Consider the following 17,388-nt stretch of genomic DNA (forward strand, 5'->3'; position numbering starts at 1 on the left):
GTAGGACGCCATCCCACTTGTTAGCAAAATAACCAAATGCACCCCCAGCCCTCTCCATTCCCTCAAGACCACTAATATGCGGTCCAGTCCAACAGTTTTCATTTTAACCAGCTCTGCTCTTCTAGCCTTTGCGACAGTACCGGCCCAGAAAACTCAAAGTCCAATTGTAAGTGTTGTAAATCAGCCAATCAAATCTGCATCAAGCGTTGCTATTCTACACTTCAGATACACACACGGACAAGACGGAGGACAACAATTGGATAAAACAGACAGCAGAAACAGAGCTTTTAATCAAGAATGGACTCTTAAATCAGAATCAGGATCAGTAGGACTCACAGCGCCACTATGAGACAGCACAGAGCATGTTTAGAACAAACATACCACCTTTAACCAGAACTGAGGGCAAAGGAAATCAAATATGTTTTACAGCACTGAATCATAACGTTAGTTTCATTCAGTCCAGTCTCCAGGATTTAATGTCAGCTGTGAATGTTTCTGCAAACCACAGATACGTCCAAGGTTGACATTTGTACCAAATGTTCACATTATATGATTATTACCCACCTGTCGCAGCAGGAGGTGGAGGAGATGGTGGTGGCGTTATTACAACCAACACAGCTGCTGCAGTTCAAGTCACATCACTGGATAATTTTAGGGACACCTAAAGACATTTCCAGACATTTCTGTTGGACCATCCCCATCTGTCATTGTGGCGACCAAAGCAGGTATTTTAAGCCAAAGCATGAAGTTTTCTGAACCCTAACCAAGTGTTTTATTTGCCTAAACCTAACCAGAGCCCAAGCAGAACGTTGTGACAAGAGAGAAACAGAAAATTCAACCTAAACAAACGTAAAGTTGCAACATAAAGAAAATGCTAACATTTATTCTCGTGACTTGGTTGAGACATTATGATGATCTGAGAAATCTTTTGAATGTTATTGGGAAGTACTGGACTGACACGGTTCCTTTGAGCTGGAACCGGAAGCTGGAAAAATATTCCATTCACCAAAGCAAAGCTTAATTAAAAGTTTTTAATGAGGCAGTGCAACGAACAGTCGGCGATTTTTACAAACCAGAACTTTTCCATCCACATGAAGTCTAAACAGAACCTTAAATGGCCACAGCATCACATCAAGTCAGTTTCAGTTGTGGCAAATAAACATCTTAATGGTATCAACTGAACAGAGCTGCAGCCTTGAAGGGACACCAACTCTTTACTGATGACTGAATGTTCTACATGAGCCAGGAGGGAAACTTGTCTGCACATTGTTTGGACTTGGAGAGCTGATATGAATAGATGAACGAGTCCATAGAGGAACCTCATTATTTTATGACGCTATCCATTATGGCTTAAATTTATGTTAAAGGATTCATTTTCAAACAGGATACAGAGCACAATTGTGCTTTTTGGCTCTGTAGGGCTGGTTTAGGGGAAGGAAATGTTGACTTTCTTTTTACAGTTTAAACCAAATTTAACTGATGTAGCTTTAGTGTTATGAAGTGATGGGATAATAACACATAGCAGATACTGATATTTTGCTTTTAATGTGAATCTCGTGTAAAACATAATTGACAAATATGATAATGGCTCGTTTTTGATTCATGAGTAATAAAGAAAGCTCATGGTTGGGCTCATTGCTTTGGACCCCACTGCACTTACACCAGGTCCACACAAGTCACAGAAACAACAATATTTTCTCACCTATCAAGTTTTTTTTTATATGGAAGAGGATTAGGACCACTGTGAAGATATTCTGACTTTTTTAGAATTCTGCTCTAAAGAGAAAAAAAGAAGTCAGAACTTTTTAAAAATATTTTATTTACAGTGGCCCTAATCTTTTTGCAGTTCTCTCTGCTGAGATGTTTAGATCTCTGCTGCTTCAGATACTTGCCACCCCTCCAGTACAGTTGGCATGAAAAGATTTTCACTTGTGGGGCCAAGATAATAAAAATATAACACAGTCATGCATCTTTCCAGTAACAATATTCTGATTATTCAGATAATCCAAAGGCCTCACCGTCAACAGATTGCAGTGGACTATTTTCAAGATGAACACATATATGAGAGGTGATCTGGACATTGTTTTTGGACAGACATGCTGCTGTTGTGCCTTCAAATGCCATTTTTCACTCTACTCCAAGTGAATTTCTGTTCACCTCCTCTGTATTGGGGTGGTGGTAGGCACTCTCAAAACCCAGCTGGATTAAACCCAAACTATGTGCATGGCTTGACAAAATAATTTCTTTTGTAATTTGGCTGAACTGATTGTTTAGGTGATAATATCTTCCTAGAAGCTGCACGTGTGTATTTCTTCATGCTAGGACTTCTCTATACTGTCACAAAAACAAATGAAAAATACAGATTGAACACAAATAAGATTCCTAGCTTGAACAGTGTTACTGTTGCTGTGGATTACACCCTGCATGATTGTCAAACTTTGGCTGACGAGCACAGGGAGCTGAGCTTCAGTGCTTGTTTTTTTTTAATCCTCAAAACCTATGACCATTGACTCATGAGATACATTTAATAGCTAAAGGAGAAGGTGTCAACTGAACAAATATTACTACCACTGAAAATGTTTTAAAATCTTAGTTGAGATATTTCCAATATAAATCCAAAATGTGTGCTTCCATTGTGATAAAATGTAAATATTTTCAAAAATATTGAGAGTTACACCAAAAAGCACCTTGGTTGACTGGTCTGCAGCTTTCAGGTAGTAGACTAACTATCTCCTGTTCTGTTTCATCCATCCTAAGACTTCTGCCCTTCCTTTCACCGTGACTTGTTCCTCACTGAGGTGAAAAGGACAGCAGACTGTGGGCCTGCACTGCATGGGCAGTTGAAGTATGTTTGGGTTTGTATGTACAGTCCTGGTGACCCTACCAGGACCCCGTGAAGGAATGAACAAAAGCATCTGGACACATTATAACACTATAGAATAAGGCACATAGAATAGATAGATCATCAATATTTACAGAGGATATGGCTCCACACACACATGCACAAGGCCAGTTTAAACAAACATCACAGTATTAAAAAAACACCAAGACATAACAGCTTACTTTTTTTCTAACAGAACTTTTTTTCTTCTTCTCACCTTGTGTTTATTCTTTCCTCCCCTCTCTGCTCCCTTTCATTTCCTCTCAGTTCCACAGTCTGGCAGCCACATCAGCCAATTCTGTCATTTGATATGATACAGTAGAATCGCATCAACGCTCTCTGACCACCCTGTAGCTGTCAGATGCCCCTAACTATCCAGGAAATCCCGGATTTGAAAACCATAATGTGCGACTTCGTCCATGATTATCTTGACGTGGTCTCTGGGTTTTTAACAGTTTGTTGCAGGGAGTTCACAGGCTTCCTTTTGAACATTTTGCATGAAAAGGCAGTTTTTTTTCTTCTTGATGAGCAGGCACTTTTATACAAAGCAAAGACAGTGCATTAAGGTGCTGGCTCTGGTTTCAATCATGTAGCTGTTCATGCATTTTTACTACATGCTGTACATTAACTGATCAGCCACAACAGGACTTAAAGGTTAGTCCTGAAAGTCCTAAAAAAGGACTATCAGGTGAAGTGAAGAACATCGATCATCTGGTTACAATTCAGGGTTCTTCAGTCGAGGCATTCACGTGAATGGCACTTGACATGCACCACCAACCCAAACACAGTTAAAGACCAAGTACATCAACTCATGGCAACTGCACTCCCAGATGGCAGTGGTGCCCCAAGGAATGTGACGAAGAGGTTGATGCGTTGACCTGTCCTCCAAATATCCCAGATCCCAATCTGATTGAGCATCCATAAGATGTACAAGTACAATCAATGGCCCACGATCCGCTGCCAACACCCTCGTGGCAGACACCACAGGACATCCCCAGAGGCCATGTATCCATCCCTCAGCATGTCAGAGTCAAGTTTGATCCAAATTGTGGCCTTCATGGTTTGGACTTGTTCTGGCACATCACTTTTAATACCTGATCAGATTTGGATCTTGGGAATTTGAGGCCATGTCGATGCCTCAACCTCATTGTCATGTTCCTCGGGCCGTTCCTGTCATCCTGCCATCAGGGAGTGTTGTTGCCATGAGGAATGTACTTGGTCTGTAACAGTGTTTTAGTGGGAAGTTTGTGTCAAGTGACACCCACATGAATTCCAGGACCCACGGTTTCCCAGCAGAACATTGCATTAAAACAAGATGATCCATGTTACTGACTTCACCTGTTACTCCTTTACATGTTCTAGCTGATCAGTGTAGCTGCATTTGTACTGGGGAAAACTACGGATTAGTATTTTATCACACAAATGAACCTGCTCTTCATGAATTCTGGTGACTAGATATCGAAGAAATCTTGAGTTTTTGTGAATCAGTTGGGGCTCCTACAACAGCTGTGACTGCCAACAATGAACATGATGGAAAAACGATTAAACACATTAAGATTAAACAAGGGAGTCTGATTCGAAGCTCCAGGGGTGAGGAGGGATGGCGGAAAGGATCCAGGCATCCTAGATGACAGGAGAGAGACAGTGGTTGGAGAAAAAAAAGGACATTCCAGAACAAGTTCTACGCCACGAAGGTTCTAGAACGGTGGTGGTCGGGAAGTTCCAGAAGCCCGGAGGGTTCAAAGAATGTAGGACGGAGAATTCTAGAACCCTCAGGAGAGTTCCAGGAGTTCCACAGCAGATCTGAAACTGATCTGATCCGGGAACAGTTCCAAAACGTGCAGAATGTCAGACTTTGGAATTCCGGAACGTAGCGGGTGGTTCCGGAACAGGAAAAATTCCGGAATGTTGGGGCGGCAGTTCCAGAATAACAAAACAGAAGAAGCAGTTCCCAAACAACGAGTCAGGCCCCATCGCTCCTCTATTCTCCGCTGTCACTGACGCTGCCGGCAGGATGGTGTCACAACATTTTTTTACAGTTATCCAGGCTGTTCCAAAACCTGGGAGGAAGCTCCCGTGGGTCGGCCCCAGAACACGGAGTTAAGTTCTAGAACCTGGTGCTGTGGGCAAAGCTGTCAGACATGATGATGTTCTTGTAGAAGTTGTCGGAGCGCGTGGAGCAGTAATCTTTCACCTTGTCGATCATCTGGCTGACAGGGAGGATGGAGGACGAGGGGGGAGAGGAGTTGGGCTGCACCTCGGAGGAGGAAGGGGACGAGGAGATGCTCCTGGGGCTGGTTTGATTGGAGTAACATTTATCTGCATTCGGGGTACAAAAAAGACGGGGACACACAAGGATTAGGACTTGATTATGCAGTGATCAATGGATTGTTAGAAGGAAGGGTAAGAATCTTTAATTTAATTTAATTTAATTTAATTTAGGGTGTCACTCAGCAGGAAAAATGTTATCTCTGGGGACCATGCCAGTGGGTAATTAGACAGGATGAAAAGATTCCCACCAAAAATCATGACCAAACGGACATTTCTATTCCAAGAGGTACCACCAGAAACACCAGTGACATTCCACAATGAAACATCTAGCCAGAGTCTTCTCGACACAAGGAGTCAGCACTTACAACCAACCTGGATAAACTACCACTACCCCATCAGTGAAACAGCAAGGACCCAAAACAAAAAACTGAATTATCAAAACAGTCACGGCAGTCACCAGGAGGAGGTCAAGCGTAACTGAGCAGGAGACAGTGGACAGCCAGAGAAAATCCACAACCGAACAACAAAAACGATTTTGAACAGAAAGGGTTACCGTCTCTTATTGGGGTCTCAATGTGATCAGGACAGTTTAACTTCTAATTCATTCTTGAGAACTGATCTTAACCCGAAAAAAAGCTTTAGGGCGAGATCATTTCAGCTCTCGGGAAGCGGTCCCAGGATCTGCTGTTGGTACTTTGGGTCAGATAGAGATTGACTTATTCTCACTGCAGTTGTCAACACAATTTTAAAACTAGGTTTCAATGAATGCAATACCCAACTTTTTGCGCTACAATTACTACCTCATGTTACTCTCCAGAGGAGCCTGCCCCAGGAAAAACAGCTTAATGGGTGCAATTTCTGACCACCTGTACCAGGCCTTTGGTTCTCCTTTATTCATATATAGTCACATTGCTGCGTTAAATTCTGACTTCAGGCTTTCCAGGCAATCTGGTTGATGTTTCTATTTTTTTCTCTTAAGAATGAGGTTGCTTAGTTTGGCGTTCTTCCCTCCCAGGCCCTTGCAATTATAAAGTTTCCAGAGCCAACGGATAACACAACCAGCCCAAGTGAAGCCTCGGTAGGTCATGTTGAGGATTTTCAACTGCAGCCTTGTTTATACAGGCATATGTGGATATCATGTGACCTTCAAAACTCTCGCGTTACTAGGATTATGTGTTGGTTAGACTTCAGAGAACTGGATGGGAAGCATTAGAAGAGATAGCTAAAACATAATTAACCTGCAACAGCTGAGGTACGAATCTTTAAGGTTGGATACATTGTTCTGTTGAGGCCCCCAATAAAAATAATCTGTTTTGAGATGGATTCTTTAACTCTGAAAAACAATTCAGACTTGCTTGTCTGAAGAGTTTCCTACCTACCATGTAAATAATACCATTTGGCATCACTGGCACAAGTGGTGAAAACAGATTGTTGTATGAAATCATAAACCATCACTAATCAGCACGGGTTGTGCAGCAGATAACAGAAAATGAGAAAGTCAGGTGAAGAAGTATAAAGATTGACAAAATCTGCATATGGAGGAGGTCAGGGTGGATGGTTGGGTCAAACAAGCACAGGTCTTTAATCCAGGTGACCGCTGTTGTGAAACAAAAACTAAATGGTGAGTTATTTTAATTTACTGACGTAGTTAAGTGAGATCACGTACTGACAATAACTGCAGTTACAGCAGTAACATTTACATTTTAAACCTCAGCACAATTTTTTCCTAAACCCAACCAAACTGCGAGGGTACGGCGGCCTGGTACGGCCATGTGGTTTTGTGAACGGTTCAAGAGTCACTGTCAATCGATCTATACAGTTGATTACGTATGAGGATGTGTTCTCTAGTATCATCGCTGCGAATGTAAGGACGTCTGGAAAAGTGAATCCATTGAATGTTAAGTGTCTTCATGGAACCTTCGACTTAAATATTCAGAGATAACTTCACATTTTATTAATTATTTCAGGGTCTTTATGGTTTTTGCAGCTGTGAAATGAGCTCAGGTATCAGACAAAGACATTTGTCTACTTGTTGAGAATGTCATAAATTTACAGTAATGTCATTTTAATCAACCGTCTGTTGTAATTTGGACCAACAATATCAGCCTTCAGAGTTGTACATCTTGGAATGTTCTTACAGAAAATGAGCCAAAGTATATAAGCAAAATGTATAGAATTAGGGCCAAATCAAGCACATACTGTCTGGTCCTCTGGTACCATCAAGGAGGCCTCTGAATCAGGCTGTTCAGCCAAAGTCTTCCTTGGCGTGAAAACTGAGTTTAATCACTGCTCTGTGCTATATGTGACTAATTTAAAAAAAAAAGGAATGAATTTGCCATATTTTCTTTCTCAACATACACCCAAGATTCCCAGCCTCTCTTCCAAACTAGTGTCCCGATGCAACATGAAGCTACGGGGTCAGCATCGAGTTGCCTGTTGGCGTGGGCCACAGTCACGACTTCCCTGAATCCTGCATCACTGATTATGCCCCTGGCTCCTCACAGCGATGTGCAGCTGGTCCCATCCAGCAATTCTGACTTCTGAAATGTCCTATGATGTCACATTTAATCTATGTTTGTTTTTGTTTCTGTATCCCCTCTGAACCACAGAAACATTTTCCCCTCAGATTCACTTCAGCATGCACATTAGGACAAAGATTGAAACTGAGGGGGGAGTCGTGGTTGAACTAGTGTCAAAGTAAAGACCTGTGGAAACATCAGGTCAACCGCTGGCCATGAACTAGGTACATGTTCTGGGAAGGAGTTGTTCTCCGACCTCAAACATCCAGAAACCATTCAAGAGATGGACGCTGGTGGAGAAACTAAAGGTTGTTGACAATCCTCAGACAGAAAAAAATTGAGGAGAAGGATCCTGTATTCAGTCCATGATCTCTGTTTACAGTGGAAGTTATGAGCTGGTTAACTATGTAACATGTTGGAACCATAGGTGCAGTGCTACCAGAGCGCGCTTGGAGCACCACCTGTCACAGTTTGTTTAATCTGGTTAAAAATAAGTCACATTTAAGCACTTGAAGATCCAATCATGACTCAAGCATATGTCCTGCCAGAGAGCCAAAAACAAAAACAAACAACAAAACAGAATGGTCGAAGATGTCATATCCACATTTGAGTTGTGCTGATTGATTCACGACGTCAGCTCATGCTTTGCTTTGATTGACGCATTATATTCTGACCACGATGAAGTCAGTCTAACATTTAATTGTGTGCTTAGTTATAACTGAGTAAAGTATTGAAACTTGCCACTGTAGGAACAGCGGTTACTTGACCTTCGAAACGCGCCATCAGATTACAAACAAAGAAAGAACCCTAACTATAATCGGCCAAGATTACATTAGAAAAAATTTGCAATTTAAATATAATATTTTTTTTTCTGGTACTTGATTATGTCTTAAAAATAAGACAATTTTAAAATTCAAATTTTTCATCTTAACCAACACTCTACTTAAGAGAAAATATAAAACATGTACTAAAATGTCTAAAAATGTCTCATTTGTTTTATGTGTTGTTGAGTTGTGTACTTAAATTATCCCAAATGTTTCCAACAATGTTCAAACCAGAGAAATCGACAAGTTTACACAAGGCAAGGGTGCGTTTCATTTGGCCACCCGTCACTTTAAACTTCCAGCAGAGAGTCAGAGAGGCAGGAAGAAAGTCAGAGGTTGGGAGTCAGAGGTCACCTCCATGATCACTGCTGCAGTCAGGTTGATAAAGAGGAGTGAAGATAAATCCACTTTTCAAAAGTAAAAAAGTAAAATCTCTGAGTTCTCCTTGTGTCAATAATTGGCTCCAGATCAGCTCATTTTAAAGGTTATCATATTATTTTACTATTAAAGGGGAACTACCGTTTTTTACAACCTGGACCTTATTTCTAGCATAAAATACGATCATTTACTCACCCAGATAACTTTGGTGTCATTTGGCGTCGTTCGGACGAAATTAGATCCAGTGGAGCGCCGATATATCCATATAATGCGAGTGGTCGGGGCACCGAAGCGCAGCCTCTATGAGCATTATCTGCCACGAAACTAGTTCATTTCACCAATATTTTGTTATGATACGCTCGTGCTAGTCCCCTCTGAGTTGCTTGTTATCAACATCGGGGGTCTGTAGGTTGACCTAGCCGTTTAGCCTAGCCGCAGCCGTTTGTTGTTCTTTGGCCAGCTGTTCCTCTCTCTGCCTCCACATCCTCCTTTCAACGAGCTCCTCATCTGTGTACTCTGGCTCAAAACGGTAAGGACGTCCATCATAAACAAAGTCATCGTCCACCACCTCAGAATCGGAAAAATATTCAGCCATGTTGCAAAAAACTAGCAGTAGCAAACTACAGGTAAACAAGCCGGCTGTCGCGGGTGTGCGCGGCTTTCAGAGATGACATCATCCAGGTCAGAGGTTAGTAGGTCAACCTACAGACCCCGGATGTTGATAACAGACGAGCCCGGACTCAGAGGGGAATAGCACTAGCGTATCATAACAAAATATTGATGTACTATAGACCATGAGGTCTGGTACATCTGTCCCTGGTAAGCTACAACGGTTATGTTGTTTTGGGAGTCGCTGCTTTCAATCGCTTCAGTCGGTCACTCAACCCTACTCATTACTTGACATGTTAGTCAGTAATGCATTACAGCCAAAAACAAAGCATCACAATAACATACTAACTGAAAAGTTTGGAGATTTGGAGAATTATAGAAGACTAAAAACTGATTATCTGCAATTCTTTAAAGTCCTGGACGAGCTAAAGACATTCTGACAAGAATTTGGGCAGAAATTAGCGAGCACATGGCCAACAAAATGAAACAGACAAGGGTCTGTCTGTTATGTTTGGAGGAAAATCAAGTGTTACATCAAAAACTGTCCACCAGCTCGCCAAGACGCTCGTGTCTCTGTTCATATCTGCCACAAGCTGATTGAATGATGTCCAGAATTAACACTCGTGAGTCGGAACACAGCCGAGTTTCTGTGTTTGCCAAGTTTATCTGGAAACTGTAACCAGCGCCTCACATGCATCAGTCAAGTCTCTGGCTGAGTTGACTAAGTAGCAACAATGTGAGGAATCACACAGTCGTAAGTACTCTGGCTAAGTCTTGATACGATAACGGGGTGATTTCCTGGCAAAAAGAGATGCAAGAAGAATTCAGAAGTTACTGAACTAAACACTGCAGCCCTCAAACTATCAACTGTAAAAATAGTGGACAGAGTCACCATGATGTCATTCATAAGCTTCTGAAAAACCAGGATGAATTTAACAACAGGGTGCAAAGAGGTGGAGAAGTGACAGTGGGGATAAATCCAATTTTGAATCCCAAAAGTTTATAAAACACTAACTTCCCTCTCCTCGACTCCAGGTGTTTACTCCTACAGAGGCTGCAGACTCTGTCCACAGCTGTCTCCTTCAGCGCTCGCCAGCTCCAGCAGCTGTCTGCAGGTTTACGCTAACAAGTTTGCTTGTTAATCCAAAACACTGAAGGAGTCACTCAAAGTGGCCACACCCTTAATCATGATTAGTTTGAAGCATTAATATAATTTAAACAAGTGAGTTATCTAAAAATTCACCACCGCTACAATTTTCATGAGCAGGGAATTAGCTGCCAGGCTGTTAACATGTTTATTCCTGCTGTAAAGTTGGATATTATAACCTGGGCACAATCTTGGGATTGACTCGCTTTTGGAGCCTCAAGTGGCCATTCGAGGAACTGCTAACTGAATAGGCTAAATATAGGCTAAACTTCAATGGGCAGTAGCGTTGTTTTCTGAGTGCGAAGGTGTCATTGCTTTGAGCCTTCTTTCAAACAAAAACCTGTTACAGAGTAGAAAAGACTGTTTCCAGACGTTCAGACTGGGAAAAAAAGGACTGGACAATAAAATATGATTGGGGAAGGTCATAAATCCTTCCGTGAGTTTGATGTCTTGTCAGACAGTTAAACACTGCTTGCTAACTTATGATGCATCATGTTGCTGCCAATGTGGCTGTTCTGTCTCAATTTGGATGTGTTCAGGTCCAGCATATTTTGGATTCGGTCTATCCTCGTGTTCTTTATAGATAGGTGTTTTTTTATGACCAGTTGGTTTCGGTTGGCTCTTCATGGGTTCATCTTGGATTGGGTAAAAACAGACCAAATCTTGTGATGCCAGTGATGCATCACGTTGCTGCCAATGTGGCTGTTCTGTCTCAATTTGGATGTGTTCAGGTCCAGCATATTTTGGATTCGGTCTATCCTCGTGTTCTTTTGAAATTAGGTGTCTTATGACGACCGATTGGTTTCAGGTGGCTATTCTGGGATTCCTTTTGGATTGGGTAAATCATTTTAACCCATGAAGATCTCTATTGTGCAGTGAGAGATTGTTTTCCAGAAGGTTTCAGTGATCTGGAAGTTTGATGGTGTAACCCCTTTGCATCAGGGAGGAAACGGACCTATCTCCAAAAACTATGAAATCTTTGGTAAATAACCAACTCAAGCATTCGTCAAAACACATTCTGAATTTGTGAAGCCAGCGACTGTCCAGTCTGATTACTTACTGTTGATAAAAGGTGTTCTGTAAGGTTCAGTTCTGAGTCCTGTCCTCTGCACTACCTTCATTAATGACACTGTCTCACTACTGAATGGCTGCCAACAGCATCTCTATGCTGATGACACTATTGTATATTGTAACGCTGATTCTGTAAACCTACAACTTTCCTTAAATACTCTACTAGATGCTCTGATCAATCTTAAACTAGTACTGAAGGCACATCAAACAAGGTTCATGCTGTTTACCGGACCCAGAGGTATTGACTGTGGTTGTTTGCATACAGTATATCCACTGCAAATGGATCGAACATTGAAGGAGTTACTGACTATAAATACTGACACATTTATTACCGACAATAGTTAGGGATATTGAATGATAAATTGGGTAAGTCTTATCTATAAAGCCCTTGTTGGAAAGCCACCACCATGCCTATCACAGAACCTGGATTGAACTTGGTAAGAAACTCGCACAAGTTACAGACTTATGCTAAAGGAGGACGGTGTGAATTTAGAAAGTCAGCCACCCAACTTCAGCTCACATTAAAGACCCATAGTCTACTGACCTATGATCACAAACCTCCCTGCCTCTCATTGTAACTGATTTTCATTTGTATTTTGTTCGGCTCTTTTTCCCCTCTCTCTTTTCGTTTTTGTTTTTAACTCAACATAATTGTAAATGAGGGCAACCTCAATGGTTCTTTGAGTTTAATCCAGGTTTGAATGAATGTAACATGATCGAAGAGTGCAGCAGAACAATAAGAATAAATGGATGAGCGTTTTTATATAATATATATTTTGTATATTTATATGTTTTGATTGTGAAATAACCCAAATTCTCGCACACTTTCCATCACTTTTACTCCTGGTCATTGGGCAAGGTTTGGTCTGAGGACTGAAAAGTTTTTTTTGCACAAATATAAAACAGATTAAAGCCAGAAAACAGAAACAAATGTAACACGAAACATCCAGATACCACAGGCTTACACAACAGACCTCACATCAACCTAAAAAACAATAAATTCATTGTTTCGTTTTGGGAATTGCCGTCCAGAGGTTATTAAGCACCTTGACTGTGTTAAACAGCCTCTTCAGCCTCCTGTCAGCTGGTGGTGAATGTGAGAAGTCGTTATTTGGAAAAAAAAACAAAAAACAAGTGTGTTTATGTGATTTTAGTGAAAGTTAAACCACAAGTTTGTTTATCCGGCAGCGCAGAGAGAAAGAATGAAAACCACAGGGTGAAACAAAATGTCCTGCCTGGGTACAGCAGATATAATAATTGTGATGAAATATTAGAAGTGACAAGTGCATTCATTCCTGTGGGTCGAGAACACACACACACTGATGCAACACAAAACATTAAGTGTGTGTGAGGTCCACACACCGAAGCCAGGCGTCAAGATTTACGACACCTTCAGCCTCACTGATTAAAATAATCTGTTGACTGTTTCATCAACACGTTACGAAGCACAGGAGGCTGTGAGGAACATGAACCCTGGGTTCACTGCAGCTCAGGACTACTGTTTCATGGGACTTAAGGAAGAGGCACTGAAAGCAGCGCTGGACAAACAAAACTGCAACTTATATTTTAAGGCCGACAGACTGGGCTGAATTTTGTAATTAAAAAAGGTTTCCCTGGCTGGACTAATGTGACAGTATCATATTGTTTTTTATATATTTTTCTTCATCTTGTTCAGAAGTTGAGGACAACACCGACGCCTGCAGATCACATTTATATTTATATCATTCAACCTTGGCCACATGCATTTCCTTAAACACGTGGTTTTAGTTTGTCTCACCACAGAGATACTGTTGAATCTTGGCAGTAAAATCTTTGCAGATTTTAGTTCTTCTGTCGAATATGTTGAAGAAAAAATAAACGACATGCATTTTGATTGTGGTGATGAACTGATGAACCGCTGACACTGCCTTGAAATTCAGTGATCGAAATTGAAAACTGATGTAGAGCGACTTTTGATTTATGTCCAAAATCATGACACTCTATAACACTATATAATTAGTAATAAAATAAATAGTAAATACTCCTGTTAATTTCCTGTTTTAATAGAGATGCAAATTAAATGAGTGTCTCAGTTTCTGGTAGGATGTGTGTCGTGGTACCTGGCAACCCAACCCAGAGACAGAGGATAGTGTATGCGAACGACCCCGTCTGACGTCTGTCACTGTGCTAAGCAACTTGTCACACAGAGATTCTGCAATATCGCAGCCACGAAGGCTCGACACTGAACCGAGCAGCGGTTCGTTCAGCACGCCGACATCGCGAAACCAAAAAGAGGTGTGAGGGGACACATCCTAACGTTCGGAGCTGTGATTTTATTTTCTATATAACTTGTCAAAGACAGTAACTACAATAACACAATAGTGGAGGGAGACAAAGACATGCGAGTTTGAGTTTTTTGCTCGTAGTCACCACCAGTAAACAGCAGGAGCTGCCGACTCTCAGACGCAGGATGACGTATAAATCTGTATTTTTTTCCTCATTTCAGACGCTGAAGACACGACCTGCTGCCACATTACTGTTGTTTGGTCCTGTAACGTTGCTCTGTGGGTTGAAGTGTGGGACATTTCACTTCCATTTGATGAGTGAAGGATCTGTTTAGTTGTCAGACTGTAAACGCCATCAGTCCTGAAAAGGCAGTGTGAGAGGGGCTTAAGAAGCATTCACACTGGCAAAAGCCCGACTTCAGCCGAGGGCTTGCTGGCCCCGCTTCAGAGAAGGGATAGCCCCGACAGCGTGGGGTTATCCCCAGAAAATCAACTAAACAGGGGGCTAAGAGGTGCCGAGTGAAGCCCAGAAAATCTCTTTCCGGGCTAATGTTGGCAGGTTTGATAAGTTAAAGAGGGGTATTGCACTGTGCACCCCCAGTCCACTGATGTTCACTCAGTGCAGGAAATGAAAGGCGTCACAGCCTCAGTCTGGTGAGCCGGTGAACAAAGTGGAGCATTTAGCAGCTGAAGAGGCCGAGACTTCCCTCAGGAGGTGGTGGAGACCGAAAACAGCTACAAGAGAGTGAATATTGGACTGAAACAGGAATAAATGAGGAAAGAGGGAAAAAGAAACTAACCTGTATTATATATTAAAACTGAGTTTAATCTGGTCGTCAGGCAGGAACGAGTGAATGACTGTTCGACATTAAAGCTGCAGTCAAGACGCTAATCTGAACTCCTCAAGAGCCCACGAGTCCCTGTCCTCACCCGCCGCCCCGTACTTATTATTTTGTACTGAATCAGTGTTTGACTTGTTTGCCTTGATGTCAGATGATCAGGCAGAAGATGAACCTAATCTTCTGCAGCTGTGTTTCTGAGAAAATGGTTCAGCCTCAGAAATGTCTCCTTTCATCTGGAACTGGCCCATAAAAAGAAATGTTTTAAAGCACGCTGGCACTGGAAACAAACAACCTGTTGTCAAATTGGTCTTTGATGCTTTTGAGGACCAAGTGTTTTGGTTTTTTCCCTTCATATGGAGCCCCTCAGAGGATATTTCATTAAGATGGATGCTGCTTCTAAAATTAAACACAGAAACGAGTCCGACTGAAATCACAATTAGTCATTTCTACAGGCTGTCAAAGTGTCTGGGCTTTTTAAATTCTTTAATTTACAGTTCATGTGTTTGGTTTGGCAGTAAATCTAAAATTCTTCGTTCTTCTTTGAGTCTGTGGGTGGGTGGAGCCGGTGCACATTTGGTTGACAGCTGAGTTGAAAGAGGGACAATATGGACAAACTTGTAGGAAAACAAGTCATGGACAGGCAGTATTTAATTAGTGCTGCTGTCAAAGAGAAAGAAGAGCAACATTTGCTGCCAGTTCGCTCTCTAACTGGTACGCTGCTGCAGGGCTGTTTGCCTGGAAGCTTGTTCAGGAAGTGAACCTGCAGGACAGGACGCGTCCATGTTTGTAGGTGAGAGTTATCAAAGGTGTGTTGGCTCTGTGGCATCCTGGAGGTTGAGGGGTTAAGTTCATTTGGACATAAGTAGAGAGGGTCATCATAACACAACAACAAACCTTCAAACTGCCTCTGCATTAAAAGAAAGACTCTGAATTTTACTTTATCTCTTTAATTTGCCTTTTTTATCTGAAGTCATCCAACTTTGTCAACCTCTTAAATTTTCATCTGTGGTGTTTCTCGTTGGTTTTATTGTTTTGTCATTAAATTATTTATTTATTATGTTTGTTTATGTTAATTTTCATCTTCGCTTGAAAGGTGTTATAAATTTGTTTTGTTCAGCCTGAATGCAACCAAACCCTTGATTCTGTATTCTTCAATCTGAATTGATATTGAAATATATGTATTTCTGTGACTGATGAAATAAAAGGGAATAAAAACACAATCAGACACTAAAACCTTCAGTATTTACACTTAAAGTTCATCTCCTGGAAAACACGCAGCGAGGTGAAGAATCAGTAGTTTCCAGCACGGCTCAGTGTGATTGTTTTCAGGTCGGCCTGAAGCTTTTTATTGAATTAAACTTGTACCTCGCTCTGTAATTCAGAGAACAGGTGGTATCTGAAACCAGAGGGAGAGGTTAACTCTGTCTCAGTGGGGTTTTATCATCGAGCAATATTTGGACATTTGCTGTAGACCCAAACTACGTCTGACTAATGAGTCAGTGTTAGACTGTTGTTACTCTGCTCTTATTAAAAATACAAACCAATCACAGTTAAACGAGGCAGATGTTAGCTTGGATGCAGTCTGTCATGGCGTGCTCGTTTCTGCACCCTGGGGCACTCCGGGCGGGAGGAGTTGTAGTTTGAGTCGTGTCAGTGGGTGAAAATGGAGCCTCCTCCCGCTCAGTGTGTCTCAGGCTGGGAAAGATGGCGTGAAATGACATCACAGTGACCAGCCAATCACAACACACACTGTCTGCTTTCCCAATATGTCCGCCAGCGAAGTCGTCAAGTTTGAGATTTCTATCCTTTTTGTTGTTCAGTGAAAATTAAAAACATAAATGTTGAATTGGAATCTCCAGATTTCACTTTGACCACAAACATTTTGGGAAACACAGAACGGATCACGTGACGTCACAAGCAGGAAGTCAATCAGCCAATCGGCTTTAGCTTTACCTCCATCGGTCCTCCACTCTCGCTATTGGTTGGAAGAGCTTTCTACACACCAAACACAGAGGTAGACACATGAACATCACGTGAGGAGAGATTACAGACGCTTCCACAGAGACAAACCTGAGACAGTAATCACAGCGTGTTCACGTGCTGAAGGAAGCGGAGTGTATGTAGGCTACATGGAGCTGCTAATGGAGCTGCTAATGGAGCTGCTAATGGAGCTGCTAATGGAGGAACGGTGCGTCAGAATTTCCCCTTGAAGTCGGACACACCTCACCGACCCGACTGCAAAATCCAAGATGGCTTCTCTCTTATCAACAGCTGTGAAAGCTGTAGAATGACCTCAGCGCTTCTGTTTGTGTCCTGTCAGCTGCTACTGTGGGTTTCTTGTTTTGTTGTTTTTTTATTCACAAAATACAGTAAAGTGTCAATATTTACTGTGATTTTTACTTCACAATAGCTCCTCTTTATAAGATGATATATCATCTGCAGTGTCTATTAATTTCACATTAAAGGAACAGTTCACCATAAAGTCAGGTGAAGCTTCGTGGTCCACCACACATTTCTGGGGCTCCTGCAGACTGTGATCACAGCAGACGAGCTGCATGGAGACATCTGATGTTTAAATCATC

General features: G+C 41.7%; 1 protein-coding gene across 3 annotated transcripts in view; it reads right to left on the reverse strand.

Moving 5' to 3' along the window:
• Window positions 1-448: 448 nt before the first annotated feature.
• The window catches only part of adgrg6 (adhesion G protein-coupled receptor G6), an 80,120-nt gene continuing 63,180 nt past the window's right edge, over window positions 449-17,388 (reverse strand). For all 3 annotated transcript variants that reach the window (XM_084376757.1, XM_084376755.1, XM_084376756.1), the window contains one exon: window positions 449-5,200. In XM_084376757.1, the coding sequence (XP_084232883.1) occupies window positions 4,989-5,200 (212 nt within the window). In that variant the 3' untranslated portion in view covers window positions 449-4,988. The remainder of the gene's footprint in view (window positions 5,201-17,388) is intronic.

The sequence above is a fragment of the Pagrus pagrus genome (assembly GCF_965226575.1).
Source record: "Pagrus pagrus genome assembly, chromosome: 16".
Taxonomy (NCBI): Eukaryota; Metazoa; Chordata; class Actinopteri; order Spariformes; family Sparidae; genus Pagrus; species Pagrus pagrus.